The sequence below is a fragment of the Tachyglossus aculeatus genome, chromosome 1, assembly GCF_015852505.1.
Source record: "Tachyglossus aculeatus isolate mTacAcu1 chromosome 1, mTacAcu1.pri, whole genome shotgun sequence".
Taxonomy (NCBI): domain Eukaryota; kingdom Metazoa; phylum Chordata; class Mammalia; order Monotremata; family Tachyglossidae; genus Tachyglossus; species Tachyglossus aculeatus.
Window position 1 is genome coordinate 4,428,307 of NC_052066.1, and position 24,752 is coordinate 4,453,058.

At 51.8% G+C, this 24,752-nt stretch overlaps 2 protein-coding genes across 3 annotated transcripts in view; one reads left to right on the forward strand and one right to left on the reverse strand.

Annotated features, from left to right (window-relative positions):
* The window catches only part of CCDC93 (coiled-coil domain containing 93), a 74,064-nt gene extending 56,431 nt beyond the window's left edge, over window positions 1-17,633 (forward strand). For both annotated transcript variants that reach the window (XM_038751537.1, XM_038751545.1), the window contains 7 exons: window positions 2,907-2,978; window positions 4,349-4,457; window positions 6,458-6,540; window positions 7,426-7,463; window positions 7,565-7,649; window positions 8,871-8,984; window positions 17,440-17,633. In XM_038751537.1, coding sequence (XP_038607465.1) covers window positions 2,907-2,978; window positions 4,349-4,457; window positions 6,458-6,540; window positions 7,426-7,463; window positions 7,565-7,649; window positions 8,871-8,984; window positions 17,440-17,493 — 555 coding nt within the window. In that variant the 3' untranslated portion in view covers window positions 17,494-17,633. The remainder of the gene's footprint in view (window positions 1-2,906; window positions 2,979-4,348; window positions 4,458-6,457; window positions 6,541-7,425; window positions 7,464-7,564; window positions 7,650-8,870; window positions 8,985-17,439) is intronic.
* A 5,447-nt stretch (window positions 17,634-23,080) lies between these two features.
* The window catches only part of DDX18 (DEAD-box helicase 18), a 42,614-nt gene continuing 40,942 nt past the window's right edge, over window positions 23,081-24,752 (reverse strand). Inside the window, exons 12-13 of the mRNA XM_038751611.1 lie at window positions 23,437-23,614; window positions 23,081-23,310 (exon numbers count right to left, since the gene is read on the reverse strand). Of these exons, the coding sequence (XP_038607539.1) occupies window positions 23,159-23,310; window positions 23,437-23,614 (330 nt within the window). The 3' untranslated portion in view covers window positions 23,081-23,158. The remainder of the gene's footprint in view (window positions 23,311-23,436; window positions 23,615-24,752) is intronic.

Genomic DNA, 24,752 nt, shown 5'->3' on the forward strand with positions numbered 1-24,752 from the left:
TTACTGTGTACGGAGCACTATACTAAGCGCTTGGGAAGTACAAACCCCTCTGTGTCTCTCTTTCCATCCACCTTTATCTCTTCCCGTCTTCCCGTGCTGCTGGAGAGGCAGCGTGGCTCAATGGAAAGAGCCCGGGCTTGGGAGTCAGAGGTCGTGGGTTCAAATCCCGTCTCCGCCAATTGTCAGCTGTGTGACCTTGGGCAAGTCACTTAACTCCTCTGTGCCTCAGTTCCCTCATCTGGAAAATGGGGATTAAGACTGTGGGCCCCACGTGGGACAACCCGATCACCTTGTATCCTCCCCAGCGCTTTAGAACAGTGCTTTGAACATAGTAAGCGCTTAACAAATGCCATCATTATTATTATAATTCATTCATTCATTCATTCAATCGTATTTATTGAGCACTTACTGTGTGCAGAGCACTGTACTAAGCGCTTGGGAAGTACAAATTGGCAACATAGAGAGACGGTCCCTACCCAACAGTGGGCTCACAGTCTAAAAGGGGGAGACAGAGAACAAAACCAAACATATTAACAAAATAAAATAAATAGAATAAATATGTACCAGTAAAATAAATCAATAGAGTAATAAATATATACAAACATATATACATATATAATGTGTTTGAGTATCTGTTTCCCTGCCTTCTCCTTGAGGGCAGGATCCGTGGCTGCTTGCTCTATCATCCTCCCTGTAGCGCTCAGCACAGTGCTTAGCGCAGTGCTCCGCACACAGTAGACTCTCCTAACTCCCCCTTCCTTGCTCTGTGTCTCTCTAGCTTCCGCATGTCTCTGTTCCTCTGGCCTCGCTTTCTCCCTCTGTCTCTGTGTCTCTGAGTCTCTGCCAACCCCATTCCCTCCGTGTTGGCTTCCTGGTGTCTCTGTCGGGTTTTCTGGCTCCCTCTCTGATTTCGCTCTGTCTCTGCCTCGCTATCTCGGCGTCTCTGTCATCATCATCATCATCATCATCAATCGTATTTATTGAGCGCTTACTATGTGCAGAGCACTGTACTAAGCACTTGGGAAGTACAAATTGGCAACATATAGAGACGGTCCCTACCCAACAGTGGGCTCACAGTCTAAAAGGGGGAGACAGAGAACAAAACCAAACATGCTAACAAAATAAAATAAATAGAATAGATATGTACAAATAAAATAGAGTAATAAATATGTACAAACATATATACAGACTCTGTCCAGTCTCACCCTCTCCCTCCGCCTTGGTGTCTCTGTCTCAGTGTCTCTGTCTCCCCCTCTTTCCCTGTCTCTGTATCTTGGTGTCTCTGTCTCGCCCTCTTCCTCCGCCACTTGTCAGCTGTGTGACCTTGGGCAAGTCACTTAACTTCTCTGTGCCTCAGTTCCCTCATCTGGAAAATGGGGATTAAGACTGTGAGCCCCACGTGGGACAACCAGATCACCTTGTATCCTCCCCAGCGCTTTAGAACGGTGCTTTGAGGAAAGAGCCCAGGCTTGGGAGTCAGAGGACGTGGGTTCTAATCCCGGCTTCACCACTCGTCCTCTGCGTGACCTTGGGCAAGTCACTTCACTTCCCTGGGCCTCGTTTTCCTCATCTGGATAATGGGGATTGAGACTCTGTGGGACAGAGACTGTGTCCAACCTGATTATCTCATATCTACCCCAGCGCTTAGTACGGTGCCCGGCACGTCATAAGCACTTAACAATTATCATCATCATTATCCTTACCCTGTCCCTCCATCTTGGTGTGGCTGTCTAACCATCTCTCGCTGTGTCTCTGTCTCGGTGTCTCTGTCTCGCCCGCCCCACTCTCTCTCGGTGTCTCTGTCTCGCCCCGTCCCTCTGTCTCGGCGTCTCTGCCTCGGCGTCTCTGTTGGGGCCCGCCATGTGTCGGTCCGGGGCGGCTGCACTTTCTGGGGGTTCGTGTGTGTCCCTGTATCCCGGGTGACCGGCCGTCTCTCTGGCTGTCTCCCCGTCCGTCCCTCCGGCTGTCTCCCCGTCCGTCCCTCCGGCTGTCTCCCCGTCCGTCCCTCCGGCTGTCTCCCCGTCCGTCCCTCCGGCTGTCTCCCCGTCCGTCCCTCCGGCTGTCTCCCCGTCCGTCTCTCCGGCTATCTCCCTGCCTGTCTCTCTAACTGTCTCCCTGTCTGTCTCTCTGGCTGTCTCCCTGTCTGTCTCTCCGTCCATCCCTCCCTCCCGCTGTCTCCCCGTCCATCCCTCCCTCCGGCTGTCTCCCTGTCCGTCTCTCCGGCTGTCTCCCCGTCCATCTCTCTGGCTGTCTCCCCGTCCGTCTCTCCGGCTGTCTCCCCGTCCCTCCCTCCGGCTGTCTCCCCGTCCCTCCCTCCGGCTGTCTCCCCGTCCCTCCCTCCGGCTGTCTCCCCGTCCGTCTCTCCGGCTGTCTCCCTGTCCGTCTCTCCGGCTGTCTCCCTGTCCGTCTCTCTGGCTGTCTCCCTGTCCGTCTCTCCGGCTGTCTCCCTGTCCGTCCCTCTGGCTGTCTCCCTGTCCGTCCCTCTGGCTGTCTCCCCGTCCGTTTCTCCAACCGTCTCCCCGTCTGTCTCTCCGTCTGTCTCCCCATGCATCTCCCCGTCTGTCTCCCCGTCCATTTCCCTGGCTGTCTCCTCATCCGTCTCTCCGACTATGTCCCCGTCCGTCTCTCTGTCTCCCCGTCCATCTCTCTGACTGTCTCCCCGTCCATCTCTCCGACTGTCTCCCTGTCTGTCTCTCCGGCTGTCTCCCCATGCATCTCCCCATCTGTCTCCCCGTCCATTTCCCTGGCTGTCTTCCCGTCCCTCTCTCCGACCGTCTCCCCGTCCGTCTCTCCGACTGTCTCCCCGTCCGTCTCTCTGACTGTCTCCTTGTCCGTCTCCCCGACTGTCTCCCCGCCCGTCCCTGCGGCCGTCTCCCCGTGCATCTCCCCGCGGTTCCGGCCTTCAGGAGCCGGCGAGAAGGATCGGCCGCCAGTACCAAGCCGAGAAGGACAAACTCCAGAAAATCCGGCTCCTGCTGGTCAGTGGTCCCCGACCCCCGGCCCCTGACCCCTGACCCTTGACCCCCAGACCCCCCAACTCCCCACCCTGGGCTCCCTCTCCCCCAGGACTCCCCAGTGCCCCGGCCCCGGGGCTTCCCCAAAGGAGGCCGGCTGGCCGGCCTGAGGGTGCTCTCCGCAGTCTAGCCGAATGCCCTCCCACTGCAGCCCAAGCTGGCCGCCCCCTCGCTCCCACAAGACCCTTGCCCAAATCCGGTTCTCCCCCTCCGCCCCCACCACTGTGATTCTGTCTTGAGAAGCATCGTGGCTCAGTGGGAAGAGCGCGGGCTTGGGAGACAGAGGTCATGGGTTCTAATCCCGGCTCCGCCACTTGTCAGCTGTGTGACTTTGGGCAAGTCACTTCACTTCTCTGGGCCTCAGTTCCCTCATCTGGAAAATGGGGATGAAGACTGTGAGCCCCACGTGGGACAACCTGATGACCTTGTATCCCCCCCAGTAATAATAATAATAATAATAATAATAATAATAATGGCATTTATAAAGCGCTTACTATGTGCAAAGCACTGTTCTAAGCACTGGGGAGGTTACAAGGTGAACAATAACACCCCCAAGGTGATGTTCACCCCAAGGTGAACAGTACTTAGAACAGTGCTTGGCACGTAGTAAGTGCTTAACAAATGCCATCATTATTATTATTATTATTACTATTGGCTGGTCCTCGTGCTCCCCCCAGGCTGCCCAGTGCTCGGCAGCGTGGCTTAGTGGTTAGTAGTAATAATAATAACAGTAATAATAATAATAATGGCATTTATTAAGTGCTTACTATGTGCAAAGCACTGTTCTAAGCGCTGCGGGGGGGATACAAGGTGATCAGGTTGTCCCACGTGGGGCTCACAGCCTTCATCCCCATTTTCCAGATGAGGGAACTGAGGCCCAGGGAAGTGACTTGCCCAGAGTCACCCAGCTGACAAGTGGCGGAGCCGGAATTTGAACCCACGACCTCTGACTCCAAAGCCCGGGCTCTTTCCCCTGAGCCACGCCGCTTCTCTGGGTAGAGCCCAGACTCACCCCGCCTCCGCCGCTTGCCCGCCGCGCGACCGTGGACGAGTCACTGCACTTCTCCGGGCCTCAGTTCCCTCATCTGTCAAATGGGGACGAAGACCGTGAGCCCCACGGGGGACAACCTGATGACCTTGTTTCCCTTCCAGCGCTTAGGACAGTGCTGGGCACCGTCCTTACATGCTGTTGTTCAAAGCTTCGGGGTTGAGGGTCCGTGAAGCGCGGAGCACCGCTCCGGCCAGGGCCTGAGCGTGGAGGGAGTCCGGGGGTCCCGGACGCTTGGGTCCCCTTTCCCTCCCCAAGCGTGTCCCCTCCCTCCCCTGCATCCCAGGCCCGCAGGAACCGGGAAATCGCCATCCTGCAGCGCAAGATCGACGAAGTGCCCTGCCGGGCCGAGCTCAGCCAGTACCAGAAGAGGTTCATCGAACTCTACGGGCAAGGTGGGTGCAGGCGGGGGGCTTTGGGGGGCTTCCAGGGGCTTCGCCGGGGCTGTGGGGGAGGCATCCTGACAGTAGCACGGCCTAGTGCCGATATCCCAGGCCTGGGACTTAGAGGGGACGAGGGTTCTCATCCCGGCTCTGCCACTCCTCTGCTGGGAGACCTTGGGTAAGTCACTTCACTTCTCTGGGCCCCAGTTTCCACACCTGTCAATAATAATAATGGCATTTGTTAAGCGCTTACTATGTGCAAAGCACTGTATAATAATGGTACTTATTAAGCACTTACAGTGTGCCCAAGGTCACACAGCTGACAAGTGGCGGAGCCGGGATTAGAACCCGCGACCTCTGACTCCCAAGCCCGGGCTCTTTCCACTAAGCTCCTCATGGTAGCGATGGGATCTTCTAGACTGTGAGCCCATTGTTGGGTAGGGATTGTCTCTATCTGGTTGCCAAATTGGACTTTCCAAGCGCTTAGTCCAGTGCTCCCCCCTTTTTTTTTTTACTCTATTTATTTATTTAATTTATTTGTACATATCTATTCTATTTATTTTATTTTGTTAGTATGTTTGGTTTTGTTCTCTGTCTCCCCCTTTTAGACTGTGAGCCCACTGTTGGGTAGGGACTGTCTCTAGATGTTGCCAATTTGTACTTCCCAAGCGCTTAGTACAGTGCTCTGCACATAGTAAGCGCTCAATAAATACGATTGATTGATTGATTGATTGATTAGTGGCAATATCCCGGGCCCGGGACTTAGAGAGGACGAGGGTTCTCATCCTGGCTCTGCCACTCCTCTGCTGGGAGACCTTGGGTAAGTCACTTCCTTCTCTGGGCCCCAGTTTCCACACCTGTCAATAATAATAATGGCATTTGTTAAGCGCTTACTATGTGCAAAGCACTGTTCTAAGCACTGTATGATAATGGTACTTATTAAGCGCTTACTATGTGCAAAGCACTGTTCTAAGCACTGTATAATAACGGTACTTATTAAGCGCTTTTACTGTGTGCCCAAGGTCACACAGCTGACAAGAGGCGGAGCCGGAATTAGAACCCGCGACCTCTGACTCCCGAGCCCGTGCTTTTTCCACTAAGCAATGCCGCTCCTCATGATAGCAATGGGATCTTCTAGACCGTGAGCCCATCGTTGGGTAGGGATTGTCTCTATCTTGTTGCCGAATTGGACTTTCATCATCATCATCATCATCGATCATATTTATTGAGCGCTTACTGTGTGCAGAGCACTGTACTAAGCGCTTGGGAAGTACAAGTTGGTAACATCTAGAGACAGTCCCTACCCAGCAGTGGGCTCACAGTCTGAAAGGGGGAGACAGAGAACAAAACCAAACATACTAACAAAATAAAATAAATAGAATAGATTTGTACAAGTGAAATAGAGTAATAAATCTGTACAAACATATATACATTTATACAGGTGCTGTGGGGAAGGGAAGGAGGTAAGATGGGGGGGATGGAGAGGGGGACGAGGGGGAGAGGAAGGAAGGGGGTCAGTGTGGGAAGGCCTCCTGGAGGAGGTGAGCTCTCAGTAGGGCCTTGAAGGGAGGAAGAGAGCGAGCTTGGCGGATGGGCGGAGGGATTGGGGGCATTCCAGGCCCAGGGGAGGACGTGGGCTGGGGGTCTTTCCAAGCGCTTAGTCCAGTGCTCCGCACACAGTAAGCGCTCAATAAATACGATCGAATGAATGAATCGATTTTGCTAATGTGGTGCATCTAGCTTTATTTCTATTTGTTCTGACGACTTGACGCCCGTCCACGTGTTTTGTTTTGTTGTCTGTCTCCCCCTTCTAGACTGTGAGCCCGTTGGGTAGGGACCGTCTCTATAGGTTGCCGACTTGTGCTTCCCAAGTGCTTAGTACAGTGCTCTGCACACCGTAAGCGCTCAATAAATACGATTGAATGAATGATCGGTCAGTGGGCTGAGGGCCGGGGGTGTCGTAGCCTGAGGAAGGGTCCCAGCCCCGTCCTCTCTCTCCCCTCCCTCTACAGTGCTGGCCACGCACAAGGAGACCAAACAGTTCTTCACGCTGTACAACACGCTGGACGACAAGAAGGTCTGCCTGGAGAAAGAGGTGAGAGGCCGAGGAGGAGGAGGAGGAGAGTGTGGTTAAGCTGGGAAGCACTGGGGGAGATGCCCCCAGCAGGCAGAGCCATCGGTCAGTGGTATTTATTGAGCGCCTACTGTGGGCTGAGCACTGGACTGAGGGCTTAGGAGAGGGAAATGGAACAATATATAATAATAATAATAATGATGATGGTATTTGTTGAGCACTTACTATGTGCAAAGCACTGTTCTAAGCGCTGAGGGGATACAAGGTGATCAGGTTGTCCCCCGTGGGGCTCACAGTCTTCATCCCCATTTTCCAGATGAGGCCCAGAGAAGTGAAGCGACTTGCCTAGCCGATAAGTGGCAGAGTCGGGATTAGAACCCATGACCTCTGACTCCCAAGCCCGGGCTCTATCCACTGAGCCACGCTGCTTCTCTATATATCAGAGATGTTCCCTGGTGAGACAGAGGGGAGGCTGTGATAGACAACCCCCTCCCTTCCCCCCCAATCCCAGCTCCCCTTCTCCGACCCCTCCCACCGTACAAGCAGCAGCATGGCCTAGTGGTTAGAGCCCGGGCCTGGGCGTTCGAAGGTCATGGGTTCTAATCCCGGCTCCGCCACACGTCCGCTGTGTGACCTTGGGCAAGTCACTTCACTTCTCTGCGCCTCAGTTCCCTCATCTGGAAAATGGGGATGGAGACCGTGAGCCCCACGGGGGACAGGGACTATGTCCAACCCGATCTGCTTGTATCCACCCCGGCGCTTAGTACAGTGCCTGGCACATAGTGAGCGCTTATCCAATACCAGTGCTTTGCACAAAGTAAGCACTTAGCAAATACCAAAATTATTATTATTATTATTATTACCACCATCATTCATGCAAGTTGTCCCCTCTCTCCCCGGGCGCAGGTGAATCTGCTGAACTCCATCCACGACAACTTCAAGCAGTGAGTAGGGGGCGTGGGGCGGGGGTGGGGGCGGGCTTCCCCTCGGGGTTCCCCGGTAACGGTGCCCCCCGCCCGCCCCCCGCCGCCCGCCGCCCCCTCAGAGCCATGGCCTCCCCGGGCACCCGGGACCAGTTCCTGCGGCAGCTGGACCAGATCGTCGACGGCATCAAACAGAACCGGATCAAGGTGGGTCCCCGCCCTCCTCGGGCCCTTCTCCCCCTCTCCACCCCTTTTCTCTCCTCTTCCACCCCCTCCCTCCCCCAGGCCCTTTCTCTTCCCCTTCCTCCTCCTCCTCCCTTTCTCCCCCTTTCTTCTTTTCCCTCTGTGTTCTTTCTCAACTCATTCTTCCTCCTTTTTCTACTCTCCCTTTGTCCTTTTCCCTGTCCCCCTTCCTTTTTCCTGTCTCCCCCTTCCTCCTTCTCCATGTCTCATTCCTCCTTTTCCGTCTTTCCCTCCTTTCCCCCTCTCCCCCTTCCTTTTCCCTCCTTCTCCCTCTCTCCCGTTTCCTCCTACTCCGTCTCCCTATCCCCCCTTCCTCATTTTCTCACCTTCTCCCTCTCTCCCCTTTCCTCCAACTCCATCTCCCTCTCTCCCCCTTCCTCCTTTTCCCTCTCCTTCTTCCTCCTTCTCCCTCTCCCCTTCCTCCTTTTCCCTCTCCTTCTTCCTCCTTCTTCCTCTCCTGTTTCCTCCTACTCCCTCTCCCCCTTCCTCCTCTTCCCTATCCCCCTTCCTCCTTCTCTCTCCCTGTCCCTCCTACTCCCTCTCCGTGTCCTTCTTCCTCCTTTTTCCCTGTCCCCCTTCCTCCTTCTCCCTCTCCTTCCTTTTCCCTCTCCCCTTCCTCCTTTTTTCTCTCCCCTTCCTCCTTTTCCCTTTCTCCTTCCTCCTTTTCTGTCCCACTTCCTTTTCTCTCTCTCCCCTTTCCTTCTCCCTCTCCCTCCTACACCCTCTCCGTCCCTTCCTCCTTTTCTCTCTCTCCTTCTTTCTTTTCCCTCTCTCCCCCTTCCTCCTTCTCCTCCTCTCTCTCTACCCTTTCTCAGTTCTTTCCTCCTCCTCCCCTTCTCCCCCTTCTCCTTCCCCTTTCTCTTCTTCTCCCTCTCCTCCTTCTTCTCCCACTCTCGCCACTTCCTTCAGCGCTTAGAACAGTGCTTTGCACATAGTAAGCGCTTAACAAATACCATTATTATTATTATTCTCCTCTTCTTCTTGCCACGCCACCCGCCCACTCCCACGGCCTGGTTTCTGGACCATCCCATCTCCCCAGTTCCCCAGACCCCGGGGCAGTAAAGTTGGCTCCTCGAGCTGCCGACCAACGCCTGGGGTCCCCGGGGTGCCCCCCTCGGGGTGGGCACGTGGGGAGGTGGTGGGGGGGAGGGAAAGGGGGCGTCCTGAATCGTGCTGCCCGCTCAGATGGAGAAACAGAAGCAGGAGAACAAGATGCGTCGCGACGAGCTGAACGATGAACACCTGGGCCTCCTCGACAAGCAGCGCCTCTACTTCAAGACCGTCAAGGACTTCAAGGAGGTGAGACCCCCCTGCCCCCTGGGCCACCCTGCCCCGACCCCCCCCAAGGGGCACAGTGCCATGCCAACCGTGGGGGAGACGGCCGCAGACCTCACGGACACGGCCCCCGTGCCGTTTCTCTGGAAACGGACGGGTGACGGGGTGCAGAACGCTGCACGGAGCACTGGGCAGAGGACGGCGGAGCAAGCAGACACGATCCTTTGCACATAGTAAGCGCTTAACAGAGAAGCAGCGTGGCTCAGTGGAAAGAGCCCGGGCTTTGGAGTCAGGGGTCATGGGTTCAAATCTCGGCTCCGCCAGTTGTCCGCTGTGTGACTTTGGGCAAGTCACTTCACTTTTCTGGGCCTCAGTGACCACATCTGTCAAATGGGGATTGACTGTGATCCCCCCCCACCCATGGGACAACCTGATCACTTAGTGCTTTGCACATAGTAAGTACTTAGTAAGTACTTCCCACGCTGGGAAGCAGCGTGGCTCAGTGGAAAGAGCCCGGGCTTTGGAGTCAGAGGTCATGGGTTTGAATCCCGACTCAGCCACATGTCTGCTGTGTGACCTTGGGCAAGTCACGTAACGTCTCTGAGCCTCAGTTACCTCATCAGTAAAATGGGGATTAAGGTTGTGAGCCCCACATGGGGCAACTTGATCACCTTGTATCCCCCCCAGCGCTTAGAATAGTGCTTTGCACATAGTAAGCGCTTAACAAATGCCATTATTATTATTATTATTATTAATAAATGCCACCATCATCATCAAATACCATCATTACTATTATTATTACCCTCAGGGAGCTGACAGTCTGCTGTGTGCACAGCACTGTGCTGGGCGCTAGGGAGAAGGACAGTAGAGTGAGCAGACAACATCCCTGCCCTTAAGGAGCTTTTGGTTTACTGTGTTCAGGGCAATAATAATTTTGGTATTTAAGTGCTTATTCAGTCATTTAATCATATTTATTGAGCGCTTACTGTGCGCAGAGCACTGGGCTAAGCGCTTGGGAGAGGACAAGAGAACAATAAACAGACACATTCCCTGCCCCCAGTGAGCTTATGGTCTAGAAGGGGTGACAGCCATGAATAGAAATAAATTAACGAGGGATTTGTGAGCCCGTTGTTGGGTAGGGACCGTCTCTATATGTTGCCGACTTGTACTTCCCAAGCACGTAGTACAGTGCTCTGCACACAGTAAGCGCTCAATAAATACGATTGAATCAATGAATGAATGAATGTGGACATAAGCGGTGTGGGGCTGGGACGGGGGATGAAGAAAGGGAGCGAGTCAGGGAGACGCAGAAGGGAGAGGGAGAAGAGGAAAGGTGGGCGCAGTCAGGGAAGGCCTCCTGGAGGAGAGAGGGTCATTGTCTGTCAGCTATGGCTCAGTGGAAAGAGCCCGAGCTTGGGAGTCAGAGGTCGTGGGTTCTAATCCCGCCTCCGCCACTTGTCAGCTGTGTGACTTTGGGCAAGTCAGCAGCGTGGCTCAGTGGAAAGAGCCCGGGCTTTGGAGTCAGAGGTCCTGGGTTCGAATCCCGGCTCCGCCACTTGTCGGCTGTGTGACTTTGGGCAAGTCACCTCACTTCTCTGGGCCTCAGTTCCCTCATCTGTAAAATGGGGATGAAGGCTGTGAGCCCCCAGTGGGACAACCTGTTCACTTTGTATTCCCTCCCCAGTGCTTAGAACAGTGCTTTGCAATCAATCAATCAATCATATTTATTGATTGCTTACTGTGTGCAGAGCACTGTACTAAGCGCTTGGGAAGTACAAGTTGGCAACATATAGAGACAGTCCCTCCCCAACAGTGGGCTCACAGTCTAGAAGGGGGAGACAGAGAGCAAAACCAAACATATTAACAAAATAAAATAAATAGAATAGGTATGTACAAGTAAAATAAATAGAGTAATAAATATGTGCAAACATCTATACATATATACAGGTGCTGTGGGGAAGGGAAGGAGGTAAGACGGGGGAATGGAGAGGGGGACGAGGGGGAGAGGAATGAAGGGGCTCAGTGTGGGAAGGCCTCCTGGAGGAGGTGAGCTCTCAGTAGGGCCTTGAAGGGAGGAAGAGAGCGAGCTTGGCGGATGGGCAGAGGGATTGGGGGCATTCCAGGCCCGGGGGAGGCCTAACGGTGAGGAGGGGAGCGGTGGCAGAGGAGCGGAGGTTGCGGGCTGGGCTGGACAAGGACAGAAGGGAGGTGAGGTAGGAGGGGGCCAGGGGATGGATGGATGGACAGCCTGGAAGCCCAGGGTGAGGAGTTTCTGCCTGATGTGCAGATTGATTGGTAGCCACTGGAGAGTTTTGAGGAGGGGAGTGACATGCCCAGAGTGTTTCTGGACAAAGATAATCCGGGCAGCAGCATGAAGTATGGATTGAAGTGGGGAGAGACACGAGGATGGGAGATCAGAGAGAAGGCTGATGCAGTAGTCCAGACAGGATAGGATGAGAGCTTGAATGAGCAGGGTAGCGGTGTGGATGGAGAGGAAAGGGCGGAGCTTGGCAATGTTGCAGAGCTGAGACCGGCAGGTTTTGGTGACGGCTTGGATGTGAGGGGTGAAGGAGAGAGCGGAGTCGAGGATGACACCAAGGTTGCGGGCTTGTGAGACGGGAAGGATGGTAGTGCCGTCAACAGAGATGGGAAAGTCAGGGAGAGGACAAGGTTTGGGAGGGAAGACAAGGAGCTCAGTCTTCGACATGTTGAGCTTTAGGTGGCGGGCGGACATCCAGATGGAGATGGCCTGAAGGCAGGAGGAGATGCGAGCCTGGAGGGAGGGGGAGAGAGCAGGGGCAGAGATGTAGATCTGGGTGTCATCAGCGTAGAGATGATAGTTGAAGCCGTGGGAGCAAATGAGGTCACCAAGGGAGTGAGTGTATATAGCACTATGTTGCACATAGTAAGCGCTTAATAAATGCCATTATTATTATTATTATTGTTCTCTGGGCCTCAGTTCCCTCATCTGGAAAATGGGGATGAAGACTGTGAGCCCCACGTAGGACAATCTGTTGGCCTTGCATCTCCTCCGGTGCTTAGAACAGTGCTTGGCACATAGTAAGAGCTTAACAAATACGATAATTATTACATAGGGAGGGAGGGCGTACCGGGCCAGAGGCAGGAGGTAGGCCTGGGGTCGGCGGTGAGATAGAGGAGACGGAGGGGCAGGGAGGAGGTTGGCATGAGAGGAGCGGAGCGTATGGGCCGGGCCGGAGGAGGACAGCGGCCAGGGGAGGGAGGACGGGGCGACCCCATGGATGGCTTGAAAGCCCACGGTGACCGGTTTCTGTTTGATGCGGAGGGGGACGGGAAACCCCTGGAGGGGCTGGAGAAGTGTGGGGAGACGTGAACTGAATGGAATTGAACCATGGACGGTTTTGTAGGAAAAATGACTTGGGCAGCAGAGTGAAGCGTGGACTGGAGTGGGGAGAGACGGGAGGCAGGGAGGTCATTCATTCATTCATTGTCGTATTTATTGAGCGCTTACTGTGTGCAGAGCACTGGACTAAGCGCTTGGGAAGTGCTCCATCTCCATCCCCCCCATCTTACCTCCTTCCCTTCCCCACAGCGCCTGTATATGTGTATATATGTTTGTACATATTTTTTACTCTATTTTATTTGTACCTATCTATTCTATTTATTTTATTTTGTTAGCATGTTTGGTTTTGTTCTCTGTCTCCCCCTTTTAGACTGTGAGCCCACTGTTGGGTAGGGACTGTCTCTAGATGTTGCCAATTTGTACTTCCCAAGCGCTTAGTCCAGTGCTCTGCACATAGTAAGCGCTCAATAAATACGATTGATGATGATGATGATGATGCAAGTTGGCAACATCTAGAGACGGTCCCTACCCAACAGCGGGCTCACAGTCTAGAAGGGGGAGGCAGAGAACAAAACCAAACATATTAACAAAATAAAATAAATAGAATAAATACGTACAAATAAAATAAATAGAGTAATAATAAGATAAATAAATAAATAAATAGAGTAATAGACCGACGCGGTCATCCAGGCGGGATCGAGATGAACTCAGTCGCAGTTTAGATGGAGAGGAAAGGGCGGATTTTAGCCTTGTTGTAAAGGTGGAACCAACAGGAGTCAGTGATAGATTAAATATGTGACTGATAGTCAAGGGTTCATTCATTCAATCATTTATTGAGCGCTCACTGTGTGCAGAGCACTGTACTAAGCGCTTGGAAAGTACAAGTCATCTAGACTGTGAGCCCACTGTTGGGTAAGGACCGTCTCTAGATGTTGCCAACTTGGACTTCCCAAGTGCTTAGTCCAGTGCTCTGCACACAGTAAGTGCTCAATAAATACGATTGAATGAATGAATACTGCTTTGCACATAGTAAGCACTTAACAAATACCATCATTATTATTATTATTATTATTATTGAAGGCCCATCTCCTCCAGGAGGCCTTCCTCGACTAAGGCCCTCCCTTTCCTCTTTTTCCACTCCCTCCTGCTTCAACCCAACTTGCTCCTTTTCTTCCTCCCCCACTCCCAGCCCCTCACCACTGATGTCCCCATCCCTCATTTATTGATTTCTAGTCACGTCGGTCTCCCCCCTCTAGACTGTCAGCTCCTTGTGGGCAGGGGATGTGCTTTTTTGTTGTTACATTGTACTTTCCAAAGCGCTCAGTACAGTGCTCTGCACACAGTAAGCGCTCAGGATAGCGCTTAGGATAGGGGAGACATAGTTGAGATGAGAAACAGTGTGATTCAGTGGCAAGAGCCTGGGCTTGGACGTCAAGAGGGCCTGGGTTCTAATCCCGGCTCCCCCACTTGTCTGCTGTGTGACCTTTGGGCAAGCCAGTTCTCTTCTCTGGGCCTCAGTTCCCTCACCTGGAAAATGGGGATGAAGACTGTGAGCCCCACGTGGGACAGCTTGATGACCTTGTATAATAATAATAATAATAATGTTGGCATTTGTTAAGCGCTTACTATGTGCAAAGCACTGTTCTAAGCGCTGGGGGGGGGATACAAAGTGATCAGGTTGTCCCATGTGGGGTTCACAGTTTTTAATCCCCATTTTACAGATGAGGTAACTGAGGCTCAGAGAAGTTAAGTGACTTGCCCAAGGTCACACAGCAGACATGTGGCGGAGGCGGGACTCGAACCCATGACCTCTGACTCCAAAGCCCGGGCTCTTTCCACTGAGCCACGCTGCTATCTCCCCCAGCGCTTAGCACATAGTAAGCGCTTAACAAATGCCATCATCATGATGGGCACGTTTGAAAGCAGTGAAAAGGCCTTTGGAGAATGAATGATCAAAGGTATATCTATTTATCTATCTATGTATAGGTATATCTATCTATATATGTAGGTATATCTATCTATATATATATAGGTATATAGATGTCTAGATATATAGATATAGATATCTATATAGATATATCTATATCTACATATATATATACACACAATGGCATTTATTAAGCACTATGTGCAGTGCACTGTTCTAAGCGCCAGATAATAATAGTGATGGCATTTATTAAGCGCTTGCTATGTGCAAAGCACTGTTCTAAGCGCTGGGGAGGTTACAGGGTGATCAGGTTGTCCCACTTTGGGCTCACAGTCTTAGTCCCCATTTTCCAGATGAGGGAACTGAGGCCCAGAGAAGTGAAGTGACTTGCCCAAAGTCACACAACTGACAATTGTCCGAGCTGGGATTTGAACCCACGACCTCTGACTCCAAAGCCCGGGCTCTTTCCACTGGGCCACGCTGCTTCTTTGACAGTCAGGGAGGGGGCCGGATGATGGATGGCTTTGGAGCCGACGGTGAGGGGCTTTTGTCTGCTGTAAGGATGGATGGGCAACCACTGGAGGGGCTTGAGGAGTGACACATATGCAGAATGATGTTCCCAGTGCTTAGCACAGAGTTGCACGCTGGGTAGGAACTGTCTCTATATGTTGCCAACTTGTACTTCCCAAGCGCTTAGTACAGTGCTCTGCACACAGTAAGCGCTCAATAAATACGATTGGTCATTTATATCAATGGCCATCGCCAACTTGTACTTCCCAAGAGCTTAGTCCAGTGCTCTGCACACAGTAAGCGCTCAATAAATACGATTGAATGAATGAATGAATCCCCAGCATGGCTCAGTGGAAAGAGCCCGGGCTTTGGAGTCAGAGGTCATGGGTTCAAATCCCGGCTCTGCCATTTGTCAGCAGTGTGACTTTGGGCAAGTCACTTCTCTGGGCCTCAGTTCCCTCATCCGTAAAATGGGGATTAAGACTGTGAGCCCCCCGTGGGACAACCTGATCACCTTGTATCCCCCCAGTGCTTAGAACAGTGCTTTGCATATAGTAAGCGCTTAACAAATACCACCATTATTATGCCCCTACATTGAGCATATCCGCTCCCTTCCCCGGCTTCCTGTCATCCCTCCCGCTCCCCTGGTTGGGAAACCGTTTGTGTCAGTCTCCCTGCTATGTTGGAAAATCTCTGAGGGCAAGAACTGTGTCTCTTTAGTATTAATAATTAATAATAATAATGGTCTTTGTTAATACTATGTCAAGCAATGTTCTAATGGAGTCAAGCAAATCGGGTTGGATACGGTCCCTGTCCCACGTGCGGCTCGCAGTCTTAATCCCCATTTTCCAGATGAAGGAACTGAGGCCCAGAGAATAATAATAATAATAATGGTCTTTGTTAATACTATGTCAAGCATTGTTCTAATAGAGACCAGCAAATCGGGTTGGACACGGTCCCTGTCCCACGTGGGGCGTGCAGTCTTAATCCCCATTTTCCAGATGAAGGAACTGAGGCTTTTAGACTGTGAGCCCACTGTTGGGTAGGGACTGTCTCTATGTTGCCAATTTGTACTTCCCAAGCGCTTAGTACAGTGCTCTGCACACAGTAAGCGCTCAATAAGTACGATTGATGATGCTGATGAGGCCCAGAGCATAATAATAATGATGGTATTTGTTAAGCACTTACTATGTGCCAAGTACTGTTCTAAGCGCTGGGGGGATACAAAGTGATCAGGTTGTCCCACATGGGGCTCACAGTATTAATCTCCATTTTCTAGATGAGGGAACTGAGGCCCAGAGAAGTGAAGTGACTCGCCCAAAGTCACACAGCTGACAAGCGGCAGAGGTGGGATTAGAACCCATAACCTCCCACTCCCAAGCCCGGGCTCTTTCCATTGAGCCACTCTGCTTCTCATGAGAGAAGTGAAGTGACTGGCCCGAGGTCACCCAGCAGACAAGTGGTGGGGTCGAATTAGAACCCAGGTCCTTCTGAAACCCAGGCCCGTGTTTTATAATAATAATGATGGTATTTGTTGATGGTACTATAATAATAATAATGGCATTTATTAAGTGCTATGTGCAAATCACTGTTCTAAGCGCTGGGGAGGCTACAAGGTGATCAGGTTGTCCCCTGTGGGGCTCAGTTTTAGCCCGCTGTTGGGTAGGGGCCGTCTCTATATGTTGCCAACTTGTACTTCCCAAGCGCTTAGTCCAGTGCTCTGCACACAGTAAGCGCTCAATAAATACGATTGAATGAATGAATCCCCTTCAGCACTTAGAACAGTGCTGTGCACATAGTAAGCGCTTAATAAATGCCATCATTATTATTATTATCCCCATTTGACAGATGAGGTAACTGAGGCCCAGAGCAGTGAAGTGACTTGCCCAAAGTCACGCAGCTAAGTGGCGGAGTCAGGATTAGAACCCACGACCTCTGCCTCCAAAGCCCGGGCTCTTTCCACTGAGCCACGCAGCTTCTCTTATTCTGTTAGTATGTTTGGTTTTGTTCTCTGTCTCCCCCTATTAGACTGTGAGCCCACTGGTGGGTAGGGGCTGTCTCTAGATGTTGCCAACTTGTACTTCCCAAGCGCTTAGTACAGTGCTCTGCACACAGTAAGCGCTCAATAAATACAATTGATTGATTGATTAGACTGCGAGCCCGCTGTTGGGTAGGGACTGTCTCTATATGTTGCCAACTTGTACTTCCTAAGCGCTTAGTACAGTGCTCTGCACACAGTAAGCGCTCAATAAATACAATTGATTGATTGACTAGACTGCGAGCCCACTGTTGGGTAGGGACTGTCTCTATATGTTGCCAACTGGTACTTCCCAAGCGCTTAGTACAGTGCTCTGCACACAGTAAGCGCTCAATAAATATGATTGATTGATTCTCTCTGTGCTTGGTACTATGTGCCAAGCCCTGTTCTAATCCACTTGGCCATGCCGTGGCCTCTTCCTAGGTGCCCAGCCCAGGGCGGGCACGCCACCCGGTCGCCACCTTTCATTCATTCATTCAGTCCTATTTATTGAGCGCTTACGGTGTGCAGAGCACTGGACTAAGCGCTTGGGAAGTCCAAGTTGGCAACATAGATGGTCCCTACCCAACAGCGGGCTCTCAGTCTAGGACTTTCTGGCCTGCGTTGAGACAAGGCCACCTCACTAGTGTGCACGCGTGTTTGTGTGCACGGCTGTACACGTGTGTTCACCGTCTCCCTCCAGGAGTGCCGGAAGAACGAGGCCTTGCTGTCCAGGGTGAAGGCGCAGAGACTGTGAGATGGCCGCCCAGCCCATCACCGGGTACACCCCCGCCCCCCACTTCTGGTCCAACGTTTCTCCCCCATCCCTTCTCCTTAAATGCCCCCCGTGCGGGCGCGTGTACCCCATCCGTGGGAATAAACCCAGCTCAGACCCTCCTCAGTGACCCCCTTGTTGCCTCACGTCTCACCCTCCATCCCTCCCCCCCCCGTCACTGCGAAGTCCTCCTGCCAATCTGCCCCCAATCCCTCTTGCTGCAGAATGAGGTGTCCAATGCCAGCGGGGTTTAGCGGCAGCAGGAGGGAAGCGGTGGAGATCCGACCCTCCCACAGCAGCCCCCAACTTAATAATAATAATGGCATTATTAAGCACTTAACTATGTGCAACTTGTACTTCTAGTACAAGTACAAATATACTAGTACTTATATTAATATACTAATTAATAAGTATATTAACTATATACTATATTAAATATACTAGTACTTATATAGTACTATAGTATAGTACTATAGTATATAGTACTTATTGTACTTGACAAGTACTTATATACTTGCATTAATATACTAATTAATTAGTATATTAACTATATACTATATACTGCTATATACTATACTATATTAACTAAATATACTAGTACTTATATACTTGTACTAGTATAGTATGAGTACTTATTGTACTTGTACTTGTACTTCTAGTTGGCAACTATATGTTGCCAACTTGTACTTCCCAAGCGCTTAGTACAGTGCTCTGCACACAGGAAGCACTCAATACGATTGATGATGATGATGATGTGCAAAGCACTGTTCTAAGTGCTGGGGAGGTTACAAGGTGATCAGGTTGTCCCACAGGGAGCTGTCTTCATCCCCATTTTACAGATGAGGTGACTGAGGCCCAGAGAAGTGAAGTGACTTGCCCAAAGTCACCCAGCTGACAGTTGGCAGAGCCAGGATTCGAACCCAGGACCTCTGACTCCAAAGCCCGGGCTCTTTCCACTGAGCCACGCTGCTTCTCTGTGCTTCCCACAGCCGCCCCCCTGGGCAAGTGGGCCCGGTGGTCGACGTTGTCCGCTCCCTTTGGCTCTTTAGGACTCGCTTTGAACAGTGCTTTGCACATAGTAGGCGCTTAATTAAATGCCACCATTATTATCATCTGGAAAATGGGGATTAAGACTGTGAGCCCCACGTGGGACAACCTGATTACCTTGTATCCCCCCAGCGCTTAGAACAGTGCTTTGCACATAGTAAGCGCTTAATAAATACCATCATTATTATTATTATTATGTAGGACTCTGGTGGGCGAAGCACTGTGCTAAGCCCAGTGGGGAGCTCCAAGATGACTAGGGCGGACCCGGTCCCCGACCCCCACTCGGACTCACAGGAGGCAGAAGAGGAGAAGCAGCGTGGCTCAGTGGGAAGAGCCCGGGCTTTGGAGTCAGAGGTCCTGGGTTCAAATCCCGGCTCCGCCCCGTCAGCTGGGTGACTTTGGGCAAACCCCTTCACTTCTCTGGGCCTCAGTGACCTCATCTGCCAGGGCGAGGCAGAATGGAGTGAACCTCAGTTTCCTCCTCCGGAAAATAGGGTTGCAGTCCCTGTCTTCCCAGCCCCCAGTCATTCAATCATCATCATCAATCGTATTTATTGAGCGCTTACTATGTGCAGAGCACTGTACTAAGCGCTCGCATTCAGTCAAAGCACTGTGCTACGAGAAGCAGCGTGGCTCAGTGGAAAGAGCCCGGGCTTTGGAGTCAGGGGTCATGGGTTCAAATCCCGGCTCCGCTACCTGTCAGCTGTGTGACTTTGGGCAAGTCACTTCACTTCTCTGGGCCTCAGTTACCTCATCTGTAAAATGGGGTGAGTCCCCCTGTGGGACAAACTGATCACCTTGTAATTTCCCCAGCGCTTAGAACAGTCGCTTAGAACAGTGCTTTGCACATAGTAAGCGCTTAATAAATGCCTTCATTATTATTATATAGAGACAGTCCCTACCCAACACTGGGCTCACAGTCTAGAAGAACTTCTCTGGGCCTCAGTTCCCTCATCTGTAAAATGGGGATGAAGACTGTGAGTCCCCCGTGGGACAACCCGAACACCTTGTTACCTCGCCAGCGCTTAAAACAGTGCTTTTCACATAATAAGCGCTTAATAAATGCCATTATTATTATTATCATTATTAAATGTGAGACTGGAGAGAAGGGGAGAGATCCAGGCTGCAGATTTGGGAATTGTCCTTTGCACATAGTAAGCGCTTAAATGCCATTATTATTATTATTATTATGAGGAAACTGCGGCCCAGAGAGGGTCAGGACTCGCCTGAGGTAACCCAGCGGGAGGCGGAGGGGAATGTGAGTTTTCCGAGTGGCAGCAGCCCCGAGCCGCCCCCTCCACAGAGACAATGATTATGATTAAAGTAGCGTGGCTTGGGGGGCTAGAGGGAATCAGGAGGACCTGGGTTCTAATCCTACCTCTGTAAAAATGGGCAGGATGAAGACTGTGGGCTCCAAGTGGGCCTGCATCCAAACTGGTTTGCTTGTAATAATAATGAGAGCACTTATTAAGCGCTTACTATGTGCGAGGCACTGTTCTAAGCGCTTGTACCCACTCCAGCGCTTAGTACAGGGCCTGGCACCTAGTAATCACCCAATGAAACCCACTGTTGGGTAGGGACTGTCTCTATATGTTGCCAACTTGTACTTCCCAAGCGCTTAGTACAGTGCTCTGCACACAGTAAGCGCTCAATAAATATGATTGATTGATTGATTATTAATAGCAGTCAGCAGGGATTGGGGTGAAGGGGGCCTCCAGGCTCTGCTGAGACACCCCCCTACCCCCAAACTTGCTCTCTGGTGAGGCAGGGAGATTGGGCAGCCCTACAGCTTCTCGGGGCCTCAGTTTCCCCAACGACACAAGGAGGTAAGCACCCCCATAAACTGAGCCCGTAGGAGGGGGAGAGGGCATGCAGGGACCACCCCAACTTGTATATTTGATATCTGCCCCAGTGCTGCCCAATAATTAATAATAACGGTATTTGTTAAGCGCTTACTATGTGCTGAGCCCTGTTCTAAGCACTGGGGTAGATACAAGGGAATCGGGTTGTCCCACATGGGGCTCACAGGTTTAATCCCCATTTGACAGATGAGGTCACTGAGGCCCAGAGAAGTCAAGTGACTTGCCCAAAGCCACACAGCTGACAAGTGGCAGAGCCGGGATTAGAACCCATGACCTCTGACTCCCAAACCCGGGTTCTTGCCACTGAGCCAGGCTGCTTCTCATAGGCCTGGCACTGTACTAAGCGCTGGGGTAGATGCAAGCAAATCGGGTTGGACGCGGTCCCTGTCCCGGGTAGGGCTCACAGCCTCCATCCCCATCTGACAGATGAAGTAACTGAGGCTCAGGGGAGTGAAGCGACTTGTCCAAGGTCACAGAGCAGACGCGTGGTGGAGTTGGGATTAGAACCCATAACCTTCCAATTCCAGGCCCATGCTCTAGCTGCTACACCGTGCTGCTTAGCATAGCGTCTCGCACCCGGGGCAAGTCACCTGATCTCCACACCCCCACCTTCATCACAGGGCAAAGCCTGGCCATGTGCAGAGGTAATAATAATAATAATGGCATTTATTAAGCACTTACTATGTGCAAAGTACTGTTCTAAGCGCTGGGGAGGTTACAAGCTGGGGAGGTTGCCAAATTGTACTTCCCAAGCGCTTAGTACAGTGCGCTGCACACACTAAGCGCTCAATAAATGCAATTGATGATGATGATGATACAAGGTGATCAAGTTGTCTCAAGGGGGCTCACAGCCTTAATCCCCATTTGACAGACGAGGTTAACTGAGGCCCAGAGAAGTTAAGTGACTTGCCCAAAATCTCACAGCTGACAAGTGGCGGAGCTGGGATTTGAACCCATGACCTCTGACTCCAAAGCCCGGGCTCTTTCCACTGAGCCACGCTGCAGAGGTGAGGCTTGGCCGGGGTGGGGGTGTCGTCTGAGGTTTTTTGGGGTGGGGGGGTCTCCCCCAGCTCACACCCCAGGGACACAGACACCGAAAGTCTTTCCCAGCTCCTGGCAGGGTCCCCAAGTGGTCAGGGACAATGGGGGCATCACAAGAATTATCCCTGCTCTGCCACTTCTCTGCCAGGTGACCTTGGGCCAGTCACTTCACTTCTCTGGCCCTCAGTTCCCTCATCTGTAAAATGGGGATGAAGACGGTGAGCCCCACGTGGGACAACCTGATCACCTTGTATCTCCCCCAGCGCTTAGAACGGTGCTTGGCACATAGTAAGTGCTTAGCACATACCATCATCATTATTATTAATTCTAATCCCAGCTGCTCTGCCACTTAGCTGTGTGACCTTGGACCAGTCACTTCACTTCTCTGGGCCTCAGTTCCCTCGTCTGTAAAATGGGGACGAAGACTGTGAGCCCCACATGGGACAACCTGATCAACTTGTATCTCCCCCAGCTCTTAGAACAGTGCTTTGCATATAGTAAGTGCTTAGCACATACCATCATCATCATTATTAATCCTAATCCCAGCTCCGCCGCTTGTCAGCTGTGTGACCTTGGGCCAGTCACTTCACTTCTCTGGGCCTCAGTTCCCTCGTCTGTAAAATGGGGATGAAGACTGTGAGCCCCACGTGGGACAACCTGATCACCTTGTATCTCCCCCAGCGCTTAGAACAGTGCTTGGCACATAGTAAATGCTTAGCCCGTACCATCATCATCATTAATTCTAATGCCAGCTCCGCCGCTTGTCAGCTGTGTGACCTTGGGCCAGTCACTTCACTTCTCTGGGCCTCAGTTCCCTCGTCTGTAAAATGGGGATGAAGCCTGTGAGCCCCACATGGGACAACCTGATCACCTTGCATCTCCCCCAGCGCTTAGAACAGTGCTTTGCATCTAGTAAGTGCTTAGCACGTACCATCATCATCATCATTAATTCTAATGCCAAGCTCCGCCGCTTGTCAGCTGTGTGACCTTGGGCCAGTCACTTCACCTCTCTGGGCCTCAGCTCCCTCGTCTGTAAAATGGGGATGAAGACTGTGAGCCCCACCTGGGACAACCTGATCACCTTGTATCTCCCCCAGTGCTTAGAATGGTGCTTGGCACATAGTAAGTGCTTAGCACGTACCATCATCATTATTATTAATTCTAATCCCAGCTGCTCCTCCACTTGTCAGTTGTGTGACCTTGGGCCAGTCTCTTTACTTCTCTGTGCCTCAGTTCCCTCATCTGTAAAATGGGGATGAAGCCTGTGAGCCTCACCTGGGACAACCTGCCGACCGTGTATCTTGTATCTCCCCTGGTGCTCAGAACAGTGCTCAGCACATAGCGCTTAATACTCATTCAATCGTATTTGTTGAGCGCTTGCTGTGTGCAGAGCACTGTACTAAGAGCTTGGGAAGTACAAGTTGGCAATAATGATGGTAATACCATCATTATTATCGTTGTTACTAATTGGAGGGGGGCTGCCCGTGGCGGGGAACGTGCCTGTCCTATCGCGTTGTGCCCTCCTCCGCGCTCGGTACAGTGCCCGGCCCGCGGTAAGCGCTCAATCAACCCGATCGCTCGGGAATCGGGGCTGGAGACGGAGAAATCAGCCGGCGGGATCCAGGTACGGATTCATTACAAAACCCACGGGCCTCGGAGCGAATCCAGGCCCCCTCCCAGTGCCCCCAGCCTGGGGGTCAGTGGGAGAACTGGCGCCGGTCGGCGGGGGGCTTCTTGCTGACGAGCTTGAAGATCTTGGCCTTCCGCACCGTCCGCGGCTTCTGGTAGCCGAAGCCGCCGCCGCCGCCCCCGCGCTTCTGCGGCTTCCGCCCCTGCCCGCCGTTGACGTCTGGGAGGGCGCGGGCCCGGGGTCAAGGGAAATAAAGCCCCCAGACCGAACCGGGCCGCGGGGTCCGGCCGCCCCCCACCAGACCCTCTCCCCGTCCGTCCGCCCGTCCGCCGGCGGAAAGGATACTGAGGTCCACGAAGGGGGGCACCCTGAAGCCGAAGGAGAGGGCCACCTGCGTCAGATCCAGGCTGGCCACGTTGTAGATCTGCTTGAGGGCGTGGGAGTCGTAGGCCCGGATGTAGGATTTGTAGGCCTCCTGGCCCGACTTGTGCAGGAAGTAATTCTTCTCGATCAGCTTCTCCAGCTACAGACGCGCGCGGAGAGAAGTCGGGGGGGGGGAACCGGCCGGCACGGGTCCGTGATGATAACAACAACAATAATAATGACGGTATTTGTTAAGCGCTATGGGCCAAGCACTAAGCGTTGGGGTAGATAGAAGGCCATCATATGGTTTGCCAACTTGGACTTCCCAAGCGCTTAGTCCAGTGCTCTGCACACAGTAAGCGCTCAATAAATACGATTAAATGAATGAATAATAATGATAACGGTGGTATTTGTTAAGCGCTATGTGCCAAGCACTAAGCGTTGGGGTAGATAGAAGGCCATCATACGGTTTGCCAACTTGGACTTCCCAAGCGCTTAGTCCAGTGCTCTGCACACAGTAAGCGCCCAATAAATACGATTAAATGAATGAATAATAATGATAACGGTGGTATTTGTTAAGCGCTATGTGCCAAGCACTAAGCATTGGGGTAGATAGGCGGCCATCGTATCGTTTGCCAACTTGGACTTCCCAAGCGCTTAGTAGAGTGCTCTGCACACAGTAAGTGCTCAATAAATACGATGGAATGAATGAATGAATAATAACAATAATAATGATGGTATTTGTTAAGCGCTGACTATGTGCCAAGCACTAAGCGTTGGGGTAGATAGAAGGTTATCATATTGTCCCCCATGGGGCTCACAGTCTCCCATCTTCTAGACTGCGAGCCCGCTGTTGGGTAGGAACTGTCTCTATATGTTGCCAAATTGGACTTAGTGCTTAGTCCAGTGCTCTGCACACAGTAAGCGCTCAATAAATACGATGGAATGAATGAATGAATGAATAATAACAATGATAATGATGGTATTTGTTAAGCGCTTACTATGTGCCAAGCACTAAGCGTTGGGGTAGATAGAAGGCCACCGTATTGTCCCCCGTGGGGCTCACAGTCTCCATCTTCTAGACTGTGAGCCCGCTGTTGGGTAGGGACCGTCTATGTTGCCAACTTGGACTTCCCAAGTGCTTAGTACAGTGCTCTGCACACAGTAAGCGCTCAATAACTACAATTGAATGAATGAATGAATAATAATAATAACAATAATAATGATGGTATTTGTTAAGCGCTTACTATGTGCCAAGCACTAAGCGTTGGGGTAGATAGAAGGCCACCGTATTGTCC